Source organism: Eleutherodactylus coqui, chromosome 3 (assembly GCF_035609145.1).
Source record: "Eleutherodactylus coqui strain aEleCoq1 chromosome 3, aEleCoq1.hap1, whole genome shotgun sequence".
Lineage (NCBI taxonomy): Eukaryota > Metazoa > Chordata > Amphibia > Anura > Eleutherodactylidae > Eleutherodactylus > Eleutherodactylus coqui.
Genome location: NC_089839.1, coordinates 200,707,220 through 200,729,055, shown reverse-complemented (window position 1 = coordinate 200,729,055; position 21,836 = coordinate 200,707,220). Strand labels below are relative to the sequence as shown.

The 21,836-nt window shown below is 45.6% G+C and overlaps 1 protein-coding gene across 1 annotated transcript in view; it reads right to left on the bottom strand.

The window, feature by feature from the left end:
• LAMB2 (laminin subunit beta 2) overlaps positions 1 to 17,934 on the bottom strand; it is a 126,228-nt gene extending 108,294 nt beyond the window's left edge. The window contains exons 1-2 of the mRNA XM_066596778.1: positions 17,791 to 17,934; positions 14,109 to 14,231 (exon numbers count right to left, since the gene is read on the bottom strand). Coding sequence (XP_066452875.1) covers positions 14,109 to 14,136 — 28 coding nt within the window. The 5' untranslated portion in view covers positions 14,137 to 14,231; positions 17,791 to 17,934. The remainder of the gene's footprint in view (positions 1 to 14,108; positions 14,232 to 17,790) is intronic.
• Positions 17,935 to 21,836: the final 3,902 nt, after the last annotated feature.

Sequence of the window (21,836 nt, the reverse complement as noted above, 5' to 3'; positions counted from 1 at the left end):
ACAGACAAGGACTAAAGGTGTCCAAACCATCCTGGGGAAGCAGAGAGACACAACAGACCTGCATGCAAGCACAGATGTGAGTGGGAACAAGCTACACAGAACAGACAGCAAGTTACACAGAACAGAAGTAACATGACTGCTCACCCTGGAGCCCAGACAGACAATGCCAGGAGCTGGGTTTATATGTGAGCTCAGAACCAGGAGATTGGCTAGCAGGAGATCACCACACCCAGCTAGCTCAATCATTACCACCTGTGGGGCTGTGCTGCTAGAAGCACAATAGTACAACAGATCCCAGCAGCACATCCTAACAGTACCTCCCCTTTAAAAAAGGGGCCTTTGGACCAAAAATTATGCAACTCCTCCAAAAGACACAGACGCAGTACAGGACTTATCCATACGGGCCTAGTACTGCCGAACATGTCACTCAGGATAGGCGTAGCACAGGACTTATCCATACAAGCCTAATGCAAAACACACAAACACCTGTGAAGGAGGGGGCAAACGTAACACATAGCGTGCACGTAGTCAGAGGGGAAAACATGGCAACCCTCCCTACTGACATAGCATGTACAGGACTTATCCATACGGGCCTAGTGCGGACGCCAGCCAGTCTGCAGGAGAAGGGAAAAAGCTCAGGTACAAACAGGGGTCTACAGCAAATTATGTCCGCAGGGCGCACCTAGCCACAAGACATACACCGGGACAGGAATACAGACTGCATAATGCAAGACAGGTAACAGACAGAGCTGGAACTCAGACACAGACAAGGAAACAGACTAAACAAAGCCCTAATATCCGCCTATCAACGGACAAAGGGGATCGGGCGTCCCCTCAGATTGGGCGTCCGCCCACCAACGGATGGGTAGACATACAGGAACAGAAATCAAGCATCCACAAACAATGGACGGGTGGGCTCGAACAGAAAGGGCCCTAAAAATCCGCCTACCAACGGACAAAGGGGTCAGGATTATGGATCAGGCGTCCGTCCACCAACGGACGGGTAAACATACAGGAACAGCGATCAGGCGTCCACAACCTATAGACGGGTGGATCAGACAAACAGGGCCTTAAAATCCGCCAACCAACGGACTAGGGGTCAGAATACAGATCAGGCGACCGCCCACCAACGGACAGGTAGAAATACAGGAACAGGAATCAGGCGTCCACAGCCAATGGTCAGGTGGATCAGACAGACAGGGAACAGAGACTGTCAGAAACAGACATATGAAACAAAACTGAGCATAAATGCATTCAACATACTCAGAACATAGGCAGGCCAACATAGTGAACAACATATGAATACTAACACAGCAGGATAATATATCTAGCATACAACATACTAACATAATAACGTACCAACAGACCAACAGAGTAATGCATACGAACATAACATAACCAGCATGCAAACATACTCAGAACCAACACAACATGCCAAACATACTAACATAATAACATAGCTAACATACATGTAACATAACAACATACTCAAACATAACAAGATGACAAGAACATAGATAGCAACATAGCAACATACCATCATATCATAATGCCCCCCATTCCACTTACAAAAGGGCATGCGCAGACCAGCTGTGCGGCGCGAGCACGCTGGAGCGGCCCCTTCAACTGGGCAGAAGAGGCAGACTGCGCAAGCGCGTCTAATCGAGCCAGTAGAAGGATTCGGTCGGCGCCATGGAGACGGGGACGCCAACACGGGGGGGGGGGGGGGGCCCTGTAGGTAAGTAAATAACTTCTGTATGGCCAATATTTAATGCACGATGTATATTACAAAGTGCATTTATATGGCCATACAGAAGTGTTTAACTTTACTTTATTTTGCGGGACAACCCCTTTAAGTATTTTGGCCAAAATATGAACAAATACCTTGTACCTTCTATAGTTATTCCACCTGGCTATGTGTGCAGGTGAGTTGTTTGTCAATCAGTGTGTTATGTCTGTCCGTGAATTATGTCAGCTGTTTCGGAGTTCGCGGGAGTTTCGCCAGCCCGCGAGTATAAAGTACGTTCCACGGTTCAGGTCCCAGTTTGACGTAGCAGCTAGTCTCAATACAGAAACATGCCATTTGGCTTACATGGGGCTCTTGCTACCTTTCAAAGGTTAATGGACTGGATTTTGAGGCCACATCGGGACTACTCCTCCGCATACCTGGACAATGTGGTTGCCTACAGTACAGATTGGGAAAGTCACCTTGGTAAGGTACAAGTGGTCATGCGTGCCATGAAGAAGGCAGGCCAGACCACCCCAAAAATGAGCATTAGCCTTGGAGGAAGCCAAGTACCTTGGTTACTTCATTGGCCATACAGAGGTGGCCTAGACCATTAACCAAGAAATAAGTCAGGGTATTATCGGTAGGTTTATACCAAATTTTGCCTCCATAGCTGCACCACTCACTGACTTGACAAAAGGTCGAATGTCAGTAGTGGTGACATGGGCTGCAATGGCAGGGAAGGCTTTTCAGAGCTTGAAATGGGCTCTTTGCCAACAGCCAGTGTTAGTCACCCCTGACTTTACAAAGGAGTTTATCGTTTAGACGCATACTTCTGGCGCAGGGTTGTCCTAAACAATTAATGGGGAAGAACATCTGGTATTATACTTGAATCGAAAATTGTCTCCCACAGAAATACAAAGACTGGTTAAGGGTAAAGTGCTGGACAGGGTGTATATCTTGTCCAGACGTCCAGAAGTCCAGTTCAGGGTCCCAGTCAGCTCAACTGAAATCACTGAGCTCGTTACTGGGGCATAAAAGACTGCAATACCCTGCGGTCATCATCATAGAGCTGAGGAGTGGACACAACTCCGGTGTGGACGTCTGATCACCTTTGCGTCTGATGACCTCTGCAAGTGTTTGTTATATGCTCAGGGACCGCGCTGATATTTACGTTTGAAAGCTATGTTATGTGAATCTACAATAAAACTGAAGTAAGTTATATGGACTTGTTGCACCAGTGTGTCATTGCCGACCCCACGCGGACATTGCTACAATGGATAAAATACCAGAACCAAGCTTATAACATAAAGTCCCAGAACCAAGCTCACTAAACAGATACAATACCAGAACCAAGCTTATAACATAAAGTCCCAGAACCAAGCTCACTAAACAGATACAATACTAGAACCAACTTTATAGCATAAATACAACTCCAGAATCAATCTCACAACCTAAATACGGTAGCAGAATTAAGCAATTGTGTTGCAGAGGCACTGATGGGCTGGCAGCGGCGGCTCAGAACACCAGATGGGAAGAGACAGAGCCCGGAGGAAGCTGATTCATGGAGCTCCGCAAGATGCTGCCATGCAGCGAGAGAAGATCATCTGCTGGGCTTGATCTAAAGGAGGTGATCAGCCCCATCTACCTGGTGCCTCCTTACAAGCTGATGGCCTGCGCCGTTGTGCAACTGCATGGGCCGCATGTAGCTAAGGCCGACCATGGTTGCAGGCACTTATATACACACAGCCGTCAATGACAAAACCACATTCACCGTTCTAGTGCAAATCACTCGCTAATTTGGAGAGAAAAGTGAAATTCCACAAACCCAGCACAAGGAGCTGTTTGTGCCTCTCTATGTAGAGGAGGGTCTGGCTTGTGTATGCTGTAAGGTGGAGGGAGTTCAGACACAGAAGAAGCATTTATATGGAGGAACGGGCAAATCTCACCTCCGTCATGCAAGAACAGCAATTGTTTAATCAGTGGATCTACAGATCACGCGCCGGGAGGAAAGAACGTTACTAAATGGACAGTCACCATGTCAGTAAATTACAGCATGTGGTCAGTAAACCCAAAACAGAAGATGATTAACACCACTGCTAATCAGTGGCATTGCTAGAACTGGGCACCATGTGTCTCCTGGCACCAACAGTCCTGATTTTAGCATAATAGTTTATGCCAAGAGCACAGCTTAAAGGGGTATTCCCAACTTGGGAAATCGCCGTGGCACATCCCTGAAGTTTAACAGCAGTTGCTTCACAAAATTTCGTGACTCGTTGAGTGCGACTTGTCTGGATCTGTGTGGGTCCCACTAGTGTGGTCCCCTCCAATCAGCAAGTTATCCCCTGTGGATAGGTTTAACTTGTCCGGATGGGAATACCTCTTTAAGGGTCAGTTATACCAACCATGCTGTTGATCCAGGTTCAAGTAAACTGAGATCAGCTATTGAACTAAATTTAAGCAAAATGTGTTGCACCAACATTCTTTGATCTAAGATTTGTGAAACCAAGTTTAAAGGATCTGCAGCCAAAGGTTCAACCGAGTAGAAACCTATCGCACATGGTGATCGGTGACTGTAATCAACTGATTTTTCCCAGCTTTCATCGCAAACTTCCCAGCATTCACAGTGATAGAAAACATGGTCGCTACCAGCCGCAGACATGGGTGTAATTTTACCACCAAGAAAATGCCTATCAGGCTAGTCCGCCATCTTGGATTTCTTCAATCGAACTTCGATCAAGAAGTTTGATCCACCAAAATAGGGAGATCAAGTTGATCCGAGATTTGAACCCCAATCACCAGCTAAACGGTGTTGCTGCAATGTGTTTAACTGCGGAATTTCTTGCCTTTATTCTGCAGACTTTCATTGTGGAATTAACCCTTTCCAATCCACTGTCTGACGTCTGAAGACATTATGATTTAAGGCTGTACAGTTCAGATGTTGGTAGACATCCGTCGGGATTCTCTTACTATATATTGCCAGCCTCTCTGCTGTCGGAGCCTATCCAGCATGTCAGCTCATGCAGTACTGGCTTTAGCCAGCAGATAGCGCCGTTGTATAACGGCAGAAAAAGAGTAAGCCCCCCTAGGAAAACTAGGATACAAATAGGATTGGAAAGGGTTAAATCTCCTGTATGTTAGAACTCCACAACAATTCCACAAGACGTTGTTAATTCTCTAGCAGAAAGTTTTTCCGTTGTAGAATTTAATCTTGCGGTTTTGAAGTAAAGGCGTGCGGATTTTAACAGGTGCCGAATTCAAGCCCCATGTGATGTAGAAATATCCACACATCCTAATGTCGTCCCTTGTGAAAGGTCCCTAAGTCTCCTTGTCCCCTCCTTGCCTGAACGCCCTTTCGCCGTATAAATGGACTGTGTTAAAAGACAAACGATTAGCCTACAAACAAGCTAACGATCATGTGAATGGGAAGATGTGCAGACGGCCAACGACAGCTCTATGGGACAAACGATCACTCATCCCCGAATGGAGCCTGAATCCTCTGTGTCAAGACCAGACAGATGAGAACCGATCTTATAGACTGGCGCTCATCTACCGCAGCACATTGCTCCATGTGAAGGCACCTTTAGGCCGCATTCTGGCGGTACTATTAAGTCAGCACTTTGCATTAATATTTGTAAGTGAAAACCAGGGGTGGAACCTACAGAGAAAAAGTAATGGAAAGTTCTGCAGCTCTCCTATATTTTGGACCCACTTTTGCTTTTGGCATACAAACAGTGAGGCAAAATGCTGCTATGTGAGTGGCGCCTTATCCTCAGTTGAGGGTAAGAATATAATCTGGAATGATAGACTACTAGTAAAATAATTCAGTGATCACATGACTTCCTAAAAAGCCTGCGAAAAGATTATCTGCCAGAGTTTTGCACACCTCTATAGACCTCCAGTGTTGTGAAACAAACTGCAGACAATGTGCTGTTATGCACAGAATATCCCCTGCAGAGCTGCATGCCTGGACTGGAGTCACCTTAACCATCTCTCTGCCTCTTTTAATGAAGCATTTAACGGGTTCCCAGTCACATTCAGACACCTGAGCCAGCTCCCATCAAAGCCAGGAATGTGGTGAACCCCGTGCCTCTTCCATAGCCCCTGGGGACGGGTAACAGACCTTGGTGTGTATAATCAGCGCTGCTCCAGTTTTTTTGTTTTAAAGGATTTGTCCAACATTTCTTACTACTTTACAACTTTATATAATCTATATACAAGGCTAAATAACTGTACACACATTCTTGTCGTGAATTCATCTTGTATTACACTCCAGAGCTGCACTCACTATTCTGCCGGTGAAGTCACTGTGTGCATACACTATTTATCCTGTACTGATCCTGAGTTACATCCTGTATTGTACTCCAGAGCTGCACTCACTATTCTGCTGGTGGAGTCACTGTGTACATACATTACTCATCCTGTACTGATCCTGAGTTACATCCTGTATTATATTGCAGAGCTGTACTCACTATTCTGCTGGTGGAGTCACTGTGTACATACTTACTTATCCTGTACTGATCCTGAGTTACATCCTATATTCTACTCCAGAGCTGCACTCACTATTCTGCTGCTGCACTCACTGTGTACATACATTACTTATCCTGTACTGATCCTGAGTTACATCCTGTATTATACTCAAGAGCTGCACTCACTATTCTGCTGGTGGGATCACTGTGTACATACATTACTTATCCTGTACTGGTCCTGAGTTACATCCTAGATTATACTCCAGAGCTGCACTCACTATGCTGCTGGTGGAAGCACTGTGTACATACATTACTTATCCTGTACTGATGCTGAGTTACATCCTGTATTATACTCCAGAGCTGCACTCACTATTCTGCTGGTGGAGTCACTGTGTACATACTTACTTATCCTGTACTGATCCTGAGTTTGATCCTCTATTATACTGCAGAGCTGCATTCACAGTTCTGCTGGTTGCTTTTGGAAACAGTCAGCAAGTCTGTTATCGGACATACCCCTAACAGCTTAGCTAAGCTTCTATAGCGTTGGGGGACAGTTTTTTCCCCATAAGATTACCGTACAGCTCCTGGTGTGAGGAAGATAATTCCTAGAATGCAAATTACCTCTCTACAGATACTGAACCAGTAATGAATGCTTGGAGATTTAAGCTCTGAAGCCTGCAGAATTGTGAATGGACTCTAGAGTATAATGCAGATTGTAGCTCACAGTGCCTATGGAAATCAAAGGTCTCTCCATGTAATGTAGACATACCAGGTCTTCCACACTAAGGGCCCTTTTACACGGGAAAGCTGTTGGGTGCAGATGCCCGCCAGGTTGTTCAAGCAGTAATCATTCCTGTGCCTTTGCACAACAACGCTCATCGCTCAGTGAATGAAAGCAGAGCGGGACGGGAATTGATCTGGCTGGCTTATCCCCATTCACAGTAAACAGGCAATGGTTCGTAGATTAGTGACTGCCTGTTTACACGATCGATCCGTCGTTCAGCTTTCTGCATGTAGGAACTGAATGATGAATGAGAAGCGAACAAATTCTCGTTCGTCATTCAGTCACGGCATGCATGCTAGATGCGAGAATCTGAATGATTTATCAGCCTGTGCAAAAAGGGTCCTAACGCCCCATCACACGGGCATATTTGTGCTCGCAATATGCAGTGTATAGGAGCCATTTATTTCAGTGGGTTTGTTCACATGTGCATTATTTTCCTGCACGTTTCGTCTGTGGAACAAAAAACGCAGCATGTTCTATTTTCCTGCGCATTTGTGTACTAAAAGTCCCCACAGAAGTCAATGGGAATGCGCAAATACATGCAAAATTTGATAGAAAATGCTGGAAACTCTGTGTAATTGTGTAGGAAAAAGAACCCATCTGGAACTCAATAGACTATTTGGCCATTTCAATCAGTGCGTATTTTTTGCTGCGCGCAAATGAACATGCCTTTGCAAAAAGTACAATAAAACAGCCAATGTCTGCGAAAAAAGCATCGTTCATTCGGAAAATACACAGCTCTCATGCGCTCGCAAATACGCATGCGCTCGTGTGAAGGAGGCCGTAGAGACACTCTTTGTAGCCGTCCTTCACTCTAATTAAGGGCTTATTCAGACAGGCTGCACACAGACAGTACATGGATCCGTTGATTTTAATTTGTTTTATATGGACCCGCGGTCCGTGAAAAAACAATCACAGCATGTCCTATTTACATTCGTATCACAGATGAGTATAAGACATGCAATTCCCATTGCCTGCAGGGCTCAGACAGCATACAGACCTGCTGTCTTGGGCACAATTTGAATATGCCTTTGCACTGGCGTAACTATAGGGGATGCGGTTGCACCGGGGCCCAGGACCCTTAGGCCTCATGTCCACGGGGAAAATCAGGCCCTCCGCGGATTCTTCATGCAGAAGCCCACAATGGGTCCCTTCTTTCCCGCGGACATGAGGCTAAAAAGTAAGCATTACTTACCTGTCCAGATGCTACGGATCTGCCATCCGTCGCAGCTGGATCTTCTTTCTTTGGCCCGGCAGATGTGCTTGGCATGCCTGCAGCATGCCGCGCGCATGCGCCGTGCACTCCATTTTTTTTTAACTCCTGCTCTCCCACGCTGGAGAGCAGGAATTCAGTTGCGGGAGTGCCACGGATCCGGACGGCTTTCATAGGCTTCAACAGAAGTCTGCAGGAGCCATCCCCGCGGGAGACCCGCACTAAAATGGAGCATGCTGCGGGTGTTTTCTCGCACACGCAAACTGCGCCTCAAGGGAAAATGACATCCGAAGGTATTTGATTACCTGCGGGTGTCCAATGCATCCCTATGGGGCGCGGATCACGCGTGCGGGACACCCGCTGCAGATCTGTCCCCGTAGACATGAGGCCTTAGGGGGCCCACAAGGCCTCTCCTCTGCATATAGGGAGCCCAGTGCTATGAATAAAGCATTATAGTTTGGGTCCCTGTTACCGATTTTGCTTTGGGGCCCATGAGCTTCAAGTTACGCCTCTGCGTTAAGGGGTTAAGAGTAGAGATGAGCGAGTATACTTGCTAAGGGCAATTGCTCAAGCGAGCATTGCCCTTAGCGAGTATCTCCCCACTCGAGAGAAAAGGTTCGGGTGCTGACGCGGGGGAGCGGTGCGTTGCAGCAGTCAGCAGGGGGGAGCAGGGGGGAGAAAAGGAGAGCGAGATCTCCTCTCCATTCCTCCCCGCTCTCCCCCACAGCTCCCTGCCTGCCGCCGGCACCCGAACCTTTTCTCTCGAGCGGGCGGGTACTCACTAAGGGCAATGCTTGCTCGAGCAATTGCCCTTAGCGAGTATGCTTGCTCATCACTAGTTAAGAGAAGTTGGGGGGCCCCAAGATAAACTTTTTCACCCGGGCCCATGAGCCTTTAGCTACACTCCTGCGCCTGTGTATAGGTGCAGATCCTAAACAGGGGACCTTAAAAAACTCAGAGTTCCATAAAAACATTTTTTATACAAGACAACTAATACCGTCCATCAAAATGGCTGCAAGATGCAAAGACGTCAGAGCCCTTTACAACCAAGCAGACATCGGCCATTGTTAGTTGGCCTGTTTTGAGTCATTTTTTTGCATTTGAAACAAAATATTTAGTTATTTATCACACATGGTGAACGCTGTAAAAATAATTTTAAAAACTAATGCCAGAATTGCCATTTTTCTTTTGTTCGCCTCCCAAAAAAACGTAATAAAAACCAACAACATGGTACCAATAAAACTGCAGCACTTCCCGTAAAAGGCAAGTCGTCACAGAGCTGTTTCCAGACAAACACAATGTTACGGGTCATAAAGTGCGGTGATGCAGATTCAATTGTTGTTGTTTTTTTTAACCTGTTTTTATTGTACAAAATTTGTAAAAATCTCTATAAACGTGGTGTCACAGTGATTGTGCTGATCCAATGAGAAGGAAAGGTATCATGTCATTTTTACTGAATGGTGAACACTGTAAGGGCTCAGTCAGACGGGTGTTTTTATGTGTGCAAAAACGCATGCCTAAAAAAATTTGCGTGACCGCAGCGGGCGTCACACTGAAAAAAACGCACTTGGCCGCGTTTTTGCTGTCCGCTATTCCCTGCTGCGACTGTGACAGCTGCAGCAGGGGATTTCTTGGATGTGAAACCCCTTGGATGCTGTCAAATCCAGGGGTTTCACCTGTGGTCAATGGGGCCGGCGGCAGCAGCAGCGGCTTCATTGACATACAGAGAACATCGCGCTCCTCTGCCACAGCTGTGGCAGCGGATTTCTTCATCTCTGTGGGGAGGACTGTGACAGCTGTGGCAGAGGAGCGCGATGTTCTTAAAAGCAATGGGCTGCCGCAAGCCCTGCAGTGATTTTTGGGAAAGGGCTTTTATAAGCCCTTCTCTAAAAATCATCCCTAAAATGTGTAAAAAAAATAAAATTATATATATATACCTACCTCTCTGCAGCTGCCGAGGCTCAGGCACATACAGTTGGGTCTTCTCCCTGCACTGCTCTGAAGTGCTTTCAGCAGGTGGGGATTTAAAATCCCTGCCTGCGGAAAGGGCTGCCTCTGATTGGCTGAGCACTGTGACCAATCAAAGGCAGCTCTCAGCGATGCAGAATTAAAGCTCCTGCAGGAGTAGGTTGGATCGTCGACAGGAGAAGGCAGAAATGGTTTTTAACCACTTTTGCCCTCTTTCTTGCAGGCTACATAACGCTCAATGATCACTATGTAGTGAATAGAAAAAGCAGAAGTGCTGCTTCCGCTGTTCAACCTGGTAATCACTGGGTGCTGGGTGCCACCTGCCAAGGCAGAGCTGCAGGGTCTTAGTGATGTTTTCCCCTCTAACTGGGACTTCTATGGATACTGCTCCTATAGATACCCAAGTTACAGTGGAAAAGTGTGAAATTAAAAAAAAAAGTTAGTGTGAATGACCCCCAGATGTCTTATATGATGTCATGGGGGACACAGATATCGAAAGAAATCTGACATCACTAACGCGTGGCTTACTGAATTCTGATTGGTTCCCAGTGATTACGTTGCAACTTGCAGGATATAATTAAACATGAAGGGCTACATTAAGAACTACATAAAAAACAGACTGTAAGTTGGCAGCTCAAAAGGCGAGAGCTGATGTGGTTTTCTTCCTTCTGTTCTGTGCTGGGCAATTATCCTTCAGAAGTCACGTGTGCAGATGAGGCACATAACTCCAGAAGCAGATGCTCGGGCGCGGGGACGTCTGTGGGTGGAAAGTGTCTCACTAATGATCTGTTTTCTTTCCGAACCGCTGGGAACAATATTACATTAAATCACGTTTTCGAGCCCCTTTCACTGATGAGCTTCAGGAAGACAAATGGCGACTTCCTGAAATGTTTTATCCATTGTGCAGAGAAAACAGAGATTAAAGTTGTTTTCGCAATTTTCCACAGTGTGGAGCGTATCGTCTCCGGCGATTACAGGACTGCCAATCCCACCGGTATTTGGCAAAGCAAAACTTGGTGGAAAATAAGTTAAGCATGAGTATCCTGGGGGTGAAAAACAAGAAGACACAAAGAAGGTGGAGGAGGGGCATAGTATCAATCAAAATGTTTCCCACATGGGCCGACATCAGCACCCAGTATATCTGGGCAGGTGCCAGGGCCCACTGAGCTGGGGGCCACCCAGGGGTGGGATCAATCTGCTCCTCATTGTTCAAGGGACACAGTGGGACCTCTAAATTACTAAAGGTGAACAATAGGACCTGCAAATTACTAAGGGGGCAGAATGCGGCCAATAAACTACTAAAGTGGCAGAACAAAGGCTATAAATTACTAAGGGGGTGGAGTGGAGCTTATAAATTACTAAGAGGACCCATGTTGTTGCCCAAGGTCCCACGTCAACCTGGAACCAGCCCTGTTACCCATTTCCCATTCCAAAAGAGTAGAGATAGGTGCTGCTTCTGCCCCATTTTTATGGAATGGGCAGTTTTGGGGTTTGTTTAGCTTTTTGTTGTTTGTTTAGTCTTGGAATGGAAGACCTGTGTCCCCCCTCCTCCTCACTGAGGGGTTGTGCCTTCCACTTGCAGTGACGTCAAATTGAATGGAGCGCTGCCGGCGCATAAGCGGTTGTGGCTCCCTTCATTTCAATGAGGCTGATGGAAATGGCCGAGGGCTTTTTACTCAGTTATCTCCGGCACTACCACTGAAAATTAATGGAGTGGCAACTGCTTAAACCCATAGAAACCGAATCTGGCCTCCAACCGTACCCCCGGCTCAGAGACATCACTAGCCTTCCCCCCAATAGGAGGCTAGAATATCAAAAAATAATCCAGGCCACCTGGGATCCCTTCCCTGGCCTTACCCAAAGCACCAGATCCAACTACAATGAAATAAAAGGGATGGGGGAGTCTTAAAGGTGAGGCATATCCACCAAACTCCCTCCACCCAAAAAAAAAAAAACGCCTCCAAGGACCCGCCACAGGCTGCTACAACAGAAAATACACCCCCACCCATAATACTGTGTTGTCTAAAAGTCCTTCAATAAACTCACTAACTCTTCATACTCTCCTAAGGTAGGCTGGGTGGGGATCAACTCACCTCTTTTCTAAAATGGCGCTCCCGCTCAAAACACCCTACATTTATAACCTTTCTCCCTTAATTAACATATCCCCCTTTCCACCAATCCCTGTCTGCCCCTATTTTCATCTCTCCTCCCCCCTCCCCCTTTACACTTAACTGCAGCATTAACCCTTCTATCTACTCCTGATCCCTGGCCAACCTGTCATGTAGGGGTCCCCTTAGGACCCCCTGGGCCCGATCTGGCCCTGTACTTTTAATCTGACGCTACTGCGGGTGGGAGAAGCAACCCCATAGGGAGGAGGAAAGGGGCACAGGACTCCTGTTCTCGGGACTGGTGGTGGTCCCAGCTGTTGTACCCTCAGCATTTTATCTGTTTTTCACCTATTAGGTGGATGTGTGAAAAGTTAAGCAAAACTTTCAGTCTCCGGACTACTTCGTATTGTGCAGACAAAATCTGCAGTGAATAGAATCCATTGATTTCAATAGGTTCGCTCACATGAGTGTATTTTGCAAAAAAAAAATACGCAGCATGTTCTATTTTCAAGCACACTGCGCACGAACATAGCACATATCTAATATAATAAAGCCTACAGGCTTTTTCTAGCCCCACACTTTGACCCCTTTGTGTGACCTTTGGTGGATGTTTTTGGCGCCATTAGATTTGTTACATCCTCACAGCCACCGTAAAATCACAAAATTTCAGTTTGATACATTCAGTGACCGGTCAGTAAGGGTCAAAGTCCCTATGTTAAGTCCTAAGGAAGAGTCAGGGCTCCTTCATATTGGCGAGTGGAACAATCCTTTTGAAAATCCCTGGATTCTGGGCATTTTCAAATAGAAACAGCCTGGCATCCCTGCGGGGCTGAAGGAATCCCCCGCCACAGTAGGGATCCCGATGTTCTCCCATTGACTTCAACTGCTGCCCCCGGCCCCCATCGCAAAAAGAAATGTTATGCTGTGATTTTATCACATGACAGTGCCGCACAGAGAAACACCGCAAATGTGCATGAACGCGAACATGGCGTCCATCTAGTTTAATTAATTTAACTTAATTGCTCATTAAAATCAATGGAAGCATGATTGCGTATTTTTTTGAGTGCGCAAATACGCACAACATGTGCTCGTGAGTAATACAGCAAAATACGCACAGGCGTGTACAAAAAAGTAACGCCCATTGCGCTTGCAAGCAGCGCAAATGTACACATAAATACACTTGAGCCTATGTGAAGCTGGCCTTGAGGCCACTTACACACACGTTTTTTCCACAACTAGCGCAGCATCCCGAGCGCCATGCTAACCGCGGTACAACGCTCCCAATGATTTTAATGGGGCTTCCCAGACCTGCGCTCGAACGCAGCGTTTGTAGTGCCACAATTTTTTTAGCTCTGTCTGTCCTATTTTTCAGCCTTTCCGCGATTGGTCAGCAGCAGTCACATGTCCTGGTCAGCAGCAACCAGGAAGGACAGAGCGGTTGTGAAGTAATATTAACCCTTTCCAATCCACTGTCTGACGTCTAAAGACATTCTGATTGAAGCATGTACAGCTCCAATGTCAGAAGACGTCCGGCAGGGTATTCTTATTGTAGATTACTGGACGCTCTGTTGTCAGGTGGGCCTCTCCGGCATGTCACATAGCACAGTACTGGCTCTAGCCAGCAGATGGCGCCATTGTATGATAGCAGAAAGAGAAAGCCCCCTAGGAAACCCCTTAATCCAAAATTGGATTGCAAAGGGTTAAGTAGTGGGAAACCCCTTTAAGCTGTAGGATCAGTGTCAGACCCTCTAAGGGCCAGAAGGGACATTTTTACAACCCCCATTGTTTGATTCTGATCTTACAAAACTTGTAAAAGAAATGTGTTCCACGTTCCACATACCAGCTATTATAACAGCGGCGGGCAGCATGGTGGACGGCGGCGGTTCTCAGCGGCCTCGGGAACACGTCGTGTTGTTTCACTCAGTTTATAGAAGCCGTGTCTGCTTCAGTAAATGTGGCAGCGCTGAAAGAAAGATGGAAGTAATTGTAAATTTGGCTCAGACGACCGTCACTCACTGCAAAGAAAATATTTTTCCGCTGCTATTTTTTTTTCTCCTTGGGCTCTGACTCTGGAAAAAACTCTAAAATAGAAATAGGAAATTAGTGTCCCAAGCGGCCAATCAGATTACAGCTTTTAGTTTTTGGGCTAAGACTGTATTCACACCACCTCTGGAGGTACCACAAGGGCAAAATGTTACAAAAAACGGAATGCGGCGCTATTTTTTCTGTTTAAGGGACGCATATTGTTATAAAAACCAGACAAAACCGGTTATAGTTTATATGGCGCCCGTCCGCGCTCTTGGAAGGATCTGGCACGCTGTCGTTGTCATTTCTTTTCCTGTGATGGAAAAGCAAGATGTAACTTGTAACAGTGATGTGAACAGAGCCTTAGTTCCAAAATGAAAATCGTGATCGGATTGATCGTTTCCACGAGCGTATTCGCAAAACGCACGCAATAGCATGACATTTTTACGCCCTGAACCTCACACTATCACGTACATATCTGCGTATTGTACTGTACTTTTCGAGCTGACCGGGACCATTAAAAAGCTATTTAGCCTAATTAATCCCCAGTGTGATCTACTCTCCACAAAATTTGCGCAGCCTATTGCACAAGCGTGCCGGTCTCGGGTGTATATTTGCAAATGTGCACTAAAATAGCGCATGCTGCGTTTTTTTCACACGAAAAGCGCAAAAGTGAAAATGTTAATGAACCCAATGAAAACAATTGATTCCTAGCGCATTGCGCACGCAAACACGCTCGTGTGTCGCCGCCCTTATATGAGACACTGCATCCCTTTTTGTCCACTTTAGGGCTTATTTACACGGCCATTTTTCTCCTGCTTGATTTTTTTGTTGCGAGACGCATGAATCTTGCCCAAAAATAAAACCCGTTATTTTAAAAAGTTCTACTTACAGGTGTGATTGTTCTCTTGCTGCGATGTTGCGAGACGGAAAAACTACAGCATATCTTATTTTTCAGCGAGTGGACAGAAAAATTGCGCATTATTTCCTATGGGTCTAGTAAAAACCGCACACATGGCACTGGCATGTATATGCGAGTGTGATGCGATGCTTACCTTTTCCTATTGAAAAAACATACACACGTGTGAACATCACATGTTCTATGTCCGTGTGCTGTCCGATGTGCGAGACACCTGATATTGAGGGCTTAAACACACGACCGCGTTTTGATTTTGACAGCTGCAAAAACTGACACAATGAAACCATTGATTTCAATGGTTTCGTTTTCACTAACGTGATTTTCGTGCGTTTTTACTACGCATATTTTGCACGCATGTATGTTTTTTTTTCCTTTGTTGCACGCAATAGCAGTATTTAAACGTCGCGCCCGGTCATGTGAATGGACAAGAAAACGCTAATTATCTCTGGCCGTCCTCGCAGAAAACCGTCTATTCATGCGAATTTACGGCACGGAAGAGCGAACGTAAAAACGCATACGCTCGTGTGAAGGAGCCCCTAATCTAATGTATCCCAAATCCTTCATATGGGACACTTCTCTATTTTTTGGAATTTCTATAACAGTTAGATAATGAAATTGTGTTTGCCTGCAGTCAACACTAGGGGGAGCTCATTGTATACACATTTATTAAATTATTATACAGTGAGTTCCCTCTAATTATACTAAAGGCCCTTTAAGACAGAACGATTATCATTCAAAAAATCATTCAAATGAGCGAAAGTGAAGGAATCGTTCCGGCTAAACGCAGCCAACGACCGGATGATGAAAATCGTTCACTTTTCATTTGAGAAAGAGAAAAAAGGCGACCAGTGACCAGAGCATCTGTGACCACCAGCAAGCAGCAGGGGATGCAGCAGCCTGATAACTGAGAAACCCCCTGGATAAATCAGCAATGGGGCTCCGATGAATTCGAACTCTTTGGGGTGGCGTTCTCCTCTGACGCTCATCACATCATCTCCATTGATAAGTGGATGTACCGCTCATCTAGTAGTAGACGGCAGCAGATCCTCATACTGTACATTGTTTCCTGACAGGGAACATAATCTTCTGTTCTGCCTCTGAATTGTAGCTGCCAACTAACTGTTCCTAATTTTCATGACCGCCAATGATCTTACAGAATTTCTCCAAAAATGTTCGGCCCTGGAAATGTTACTGGGAAGAATCACAGTTCTAGTTGCACAGCAGTACTTCCCTCTCAGCGGGTGGATATCCAGGACCTGCGCGGACTATATCATCAGTCAGATAATAATATCTAGCCAGCAGGTGGAAGAGAGCTGCAAGAATAGTCCTCACCAGGTCATACAGAGTATTGGGGGTCTGCACCCTATGAATCCTCCTCTAGATAGATAGATAGATAGATAGATAGATAGATAGATAGATAGATAGATAGATAGATAGATAGATAGATAGATAGATAGATAGATAGATAGATAGATAGATAGATAGATAGATAGATATGAGAGAGAGATAGATATGAGAGAGAGATAGATATGAGAGAGAGATAGATAGATAGATAGATAGATAGATAGATAGATAGATAGATAGATAGATAGATAGATAGATATAGAGATATCAGAGAGATAGATAGATATGAGAGACAGATATGAGGTAGATACTGTAGATAGATATGGGATAGATAGATAGATAGATAGATACATAGATAGATACATAGATATGAGAGAGATAGATAGATAGATATGAGAGAGATATGAGGTAGGTACTGTAGATAGATAGATATGAGATAGATAGATATGAGATAGATAGATAGAAGATAGATAGATAGATATGAGATAGATAGATATGAGATAGATAGATAGATAGATATGAGAGACAGATATGAAATAGATAGATAGATAGATATAGAGATATCAGAGAGATAGATATGAGAGACAGATATGAGGTAGATACTGTAGATAGATATGGGATAGATAGATAGATATGAGATAGATAAATACATAGATAGATATGAGAGAGATAGATAGATATGAGATAGATAGATAGAAGATAGATAGATATGAGATAGATAGATATGAGATAGATAGATAGATAGATAGATAGATAAATAGATATTAGAGAGATATGAGGTAGGTACTGTAGATAGATATTAGATAGATAGATATGAGATAGATAGATAGATAGATAGATAGATAGATAGATAGATAGATACGAGGTAGATAGATACGAGGTAGATACTGTAGACAGATAGATATGAGATAGATAGATATGAGATAGATAGATAGATATTGGAGAGATATGAGGTAGGTACTGTAGATAGATATTAGATAGATAGATATGAGATAGATAGATAGATAGATAGATAGATAGATAGATAGATAGATAGATAGATAGATAGATACGAGGTAGATACTGTAGACAGATAGATATGAGAGCAAGAGAGATAGATAGCTATAAGATATAGATATGAGACAGACAGATAGATATGAGATAGATAGATAGATAAGATAAATATGACATGAGTGATATAAAATACCCCATAAGTAGATATTAGTCAGGATGTCTCCTGGCAGAGGCCACCTACCGGCTGTGGCAGGATGGGGTGCCCCGGTGCCCGCACACATGGACGCTCTTCTCTCTCTATGAAGTTATTTGCAGTCCGTGCCTTGTGTCAGAAGTAAGTTGTGTTGTGGGGAGGAGGAGGAGAGTCCTCGCACCGCCGCCGGCCGGGACACACAGCGCGGAGTGTTCCTGTGAGGGTGGTACTAGCTACGGGCACTCGGGTTACATCCACATCTGTGTGCCATCTACTGTCCGCCAGAGACACTGCAGGGTGTACATATATCCAGAGGGACTCCTCATAGTACATAGCATTTATAGGGCTTCCTACATTACTCTATCATACACACCTCAGCTGCTGCAGAACATCAGACCACACACCTGAGCTGCTGCAGAACCTCATAATACACACCTCAGCTGCTGCAGAACCTCATAATACACACCTCAGCTGCTGCAGAACCTCAAACCGCACACCTCAGCTGCTGCGGAACCTCAGAATACACACCTCAGCTGCTGCAGAACCTCATAATACACACCTCAGCTGCTGCGGAACCCCAGAATACACACCTCAGTTGCTGCGGAACCTCATAATACACACCTCAGCTGCTGCAGAAACTCAAACCACACACCTCAGCTGCTGCGGAACCTCAGAATACACACCTCAGCTGCTGCAGAACATCAGACCACACACCTGAGCTGCTGCGGAACCCCAGAATACACACCTCAGTTGCTGCGGAACCTCAGAATACACACCTGAGCTGCTGAGGAACCTCATACCACACACCTAAACTGCTGCGGAATCTCGGAATACACACCTCAGCTGCTGCAGACCCTCATACTACACGTCAGCTGCTGCAGAACCTCATACTACACCTCAGCTGCTGCAGAACCTCATAATACACACCTCAGCTGCTGCAGTACCTCTTAATACACACGTCAGCTGCTGCAGAACCTCAGAATACGCGCCTTAGCTGCTGCAGAACCTCATAATACACACCTCAGCTGCTGCAGAACCTCATACTCCACATCTGAGTTGCTGCAGAACCTCATACTCCACACCTGAGCTGCTGCAGAACCTCATAATACACACCTCAGCTGCTGCAGAACCTCATACCACACACCTCAGCTGCTGCGGAACCTCATAATACACACCTCAGCTGCTGCAGAACCTCATACCACACACCTGAGTTGCTGCAGAACCTCATAATACACCCCTCAGCTGCTACGGAACCTCATACCACACACCTGAGCTGCTGCAAAACCTCATACCACACACCTCAGCTGCTCCGGAATCTCGTAATACACACCTCAGCTGCTGCAGAACCTCAAAACCACATACTTGAGCTTCTGCGAAAACTTATAATACACACCTCAGCTACTGCAGAACATCATAATACGTCATCAGCTGCAGAATCTCATAATACACACGTCAGCTGCTGCAGAACCGCATACTACACACGTCACCTGCTGCAGAACCTCATACTACACCTCAGCTGCTGCAGAACCTCATACTACAGCTCAGCTGCTGCAGTACCTCTTAATACACACGTCAGCTGCTGCAGAACCTCAGAATACACACCTCAGCTGCTGCAGAACCTCATACTCCACATCTGAGCTGCTGCAGAACCTCATACTCCACACCTGAGCTGCTGCAGAACCTCATAATACACACCTCAGCTGCTGCAGAACCTCATAATACACACGTTAGCTGCTGCAGAACCTCATAATACACACGTCAGCTGCTGCAGAACCTCATGCTACACACGTCAGCTGCTGCAGAGCCTCATAATACACACCTCAGCTGCTGCAGAACCTCTTTTTGAAGAAAAAGGTTAAGATTCCTGCCCACCATTGATTAATATGAAACTTTTAGAAAAGAAGACCTGTAGCAACTGAGATGTATATTATAATGTTCTGCAGCAGCTTAGGAGCGTATTTCAAGGTTCTGCAGCAGCTCAGGTCTACAAGAGGAGGTTCTGCAGCAGCTGAGGTGTGCATGATACGGTTTTGCAACAGGTAAAGTGTGTATAATGAAGTTCTGCAGCAGCTGAGGTCTACAATTAGAGGTTCTGCAGCAGCTGAGGTGTGTTATGATATTCTGCAGCTGCGGTGTGTACTATGATGTTCTGCAGCAGCCATATTTTTTTACATCCCACAGCAGCTAGGACACAATACTATACAGTACAACACGCACTGCAGCTGCTGAAGAACCTCTTCTTAAAGAGACAGGGTGTGCTACATATCAATCAGCGGTTGCAACAGTGAAAAAAACCTCCTACACAAGTGACTTGTTACTGCTTCTTCTAGTAAGAGATCAGCAGTGTCTTGCATTGCTCATCTCTGCATTATCAATCTTTAGTTATAGCCTGTTTTGTGCTCTAGTTACATCCAGAGCTGCATTCAGAAACCTGCTGCTCACAGCTCTTGGGTTGCACATCCTCACATGTTGCTGTTCTCCCATGATGGTTCAGTATATCTATATAACAATTTCTGCTGTGATGCATTTAGTGATATGTAGTGTTTTATTAGGTAGCGTACGTTAGTCTGGGCTAGAAAGAAATTCCCCCACAATGCACTGCAATGTATTAGTGCAACTCAGTTAAGCCATATACAGTGAGAATGAATGTTAATGTGAGCAGCGGTCCACTGTTACTGCTAACTTTGGTGACAACAGCTGCTGCCTTCTAGTGGAGATGAACTGACATTACACTCGTAATATCTACTTGCAATTTCTTTATGGGAATTTGCCAAGCTCACCGTAAGGTTGTCCGTACATATCATGGCTGACCTGCTGTATATGGCCGACAGCTGTCTCACCTGACACCCTCACACACATGTACTTTTGGCTCGGCCGATCAGAGGCGTAAGCTGTTGTTAAATACCTCGGGCAGCAGCTTATTTCCCCGGGAACAAAAGAATCCAACTGTCTGATCCTTATCTCCCCAACCGTTCTCCATTGTGGGAGAGTTGGAAGACCCCCATTAGATCATCAGCAGGACCCACCAAAATCTGTGGGTTCAGCCAACATACACTATGTTGACAAAAGTATTGGGACATGGAAGGTGATGACTTTCGATTTTATTCACATTCTTCAACCTGGTGTTGGGCCGTCTTTGGCCTCCATGACTGCAGTAACCCTCCTAGGAACACTTTCCACCAAATTCCCATAGATGTGTGGAGGGATTTGCCTCCATTCCTGGAGGAGAGCCTCAGATAGTGATGTGGGGGATGATGGGTGTGTTGGGTGTGCACTGATATGGCGGTCTAGTTCATCCCGCTTGATAGGATAGAGATCCGGACTTCGTGCTGGCCAATGAAGTTTGCAAATGTTCTGCTCCTCAATCCAAGCCTCAAGACTGTGTGCTGTATGACATGGCGCTCCTCATGGTGGTAGAGACACGGAGCTGTACCAGAGTATTACCACAGGGTAGGTGATGCCACATTGTCTAGAATGTCTCTATACCCATTGGGGTTGAGGGTGGACATCATTATAACCAAAGACCCAAGTCCTTCCCAGCAGAAACACCCCAACACCATAACACAACCTCCTCCAAACTTCACTGTTGGGACGATGCAGTCACGTAGAAACCGCTCTCCAGACAACCGCCACACCCAAGTGCTGCCATCCGATCGGAAATTGCCGTATTTAGCCGGCCACAACACTTGCTTCCACGCATTTACAGTCTAAGAACGACCATTGCAGGTGCCACTGTGCATTCACTGCTATTACGTTGGGCTTGCGTATAGCCACTAGGCCATGGTAACCCTTCGAATGGATGTTCCAATGCCTGTGAGACCTCCCAAAACCTGCCTGCAACAGCTGCACTGAGAGAGAACTCAGATTGCGGTTGTTAACCCTTTAAATGCCGTTGCCAGTATAGACAGCAGCATTTAAGGGTCTCGCTGTGGTACGTTTGCGGGGTTGCCGTCTGGGTGCCATGGCAGCCTGTGGCCTTCTGACTGAAAAATAAAAAAATTTAATTTTTTGAAAGTAACTGCAGAATGTGAACTGCAGGAGGTTAAATGACCCTTGGTTATGAAAGAGTTAATAAAGGAAAGGACACAAAGCAG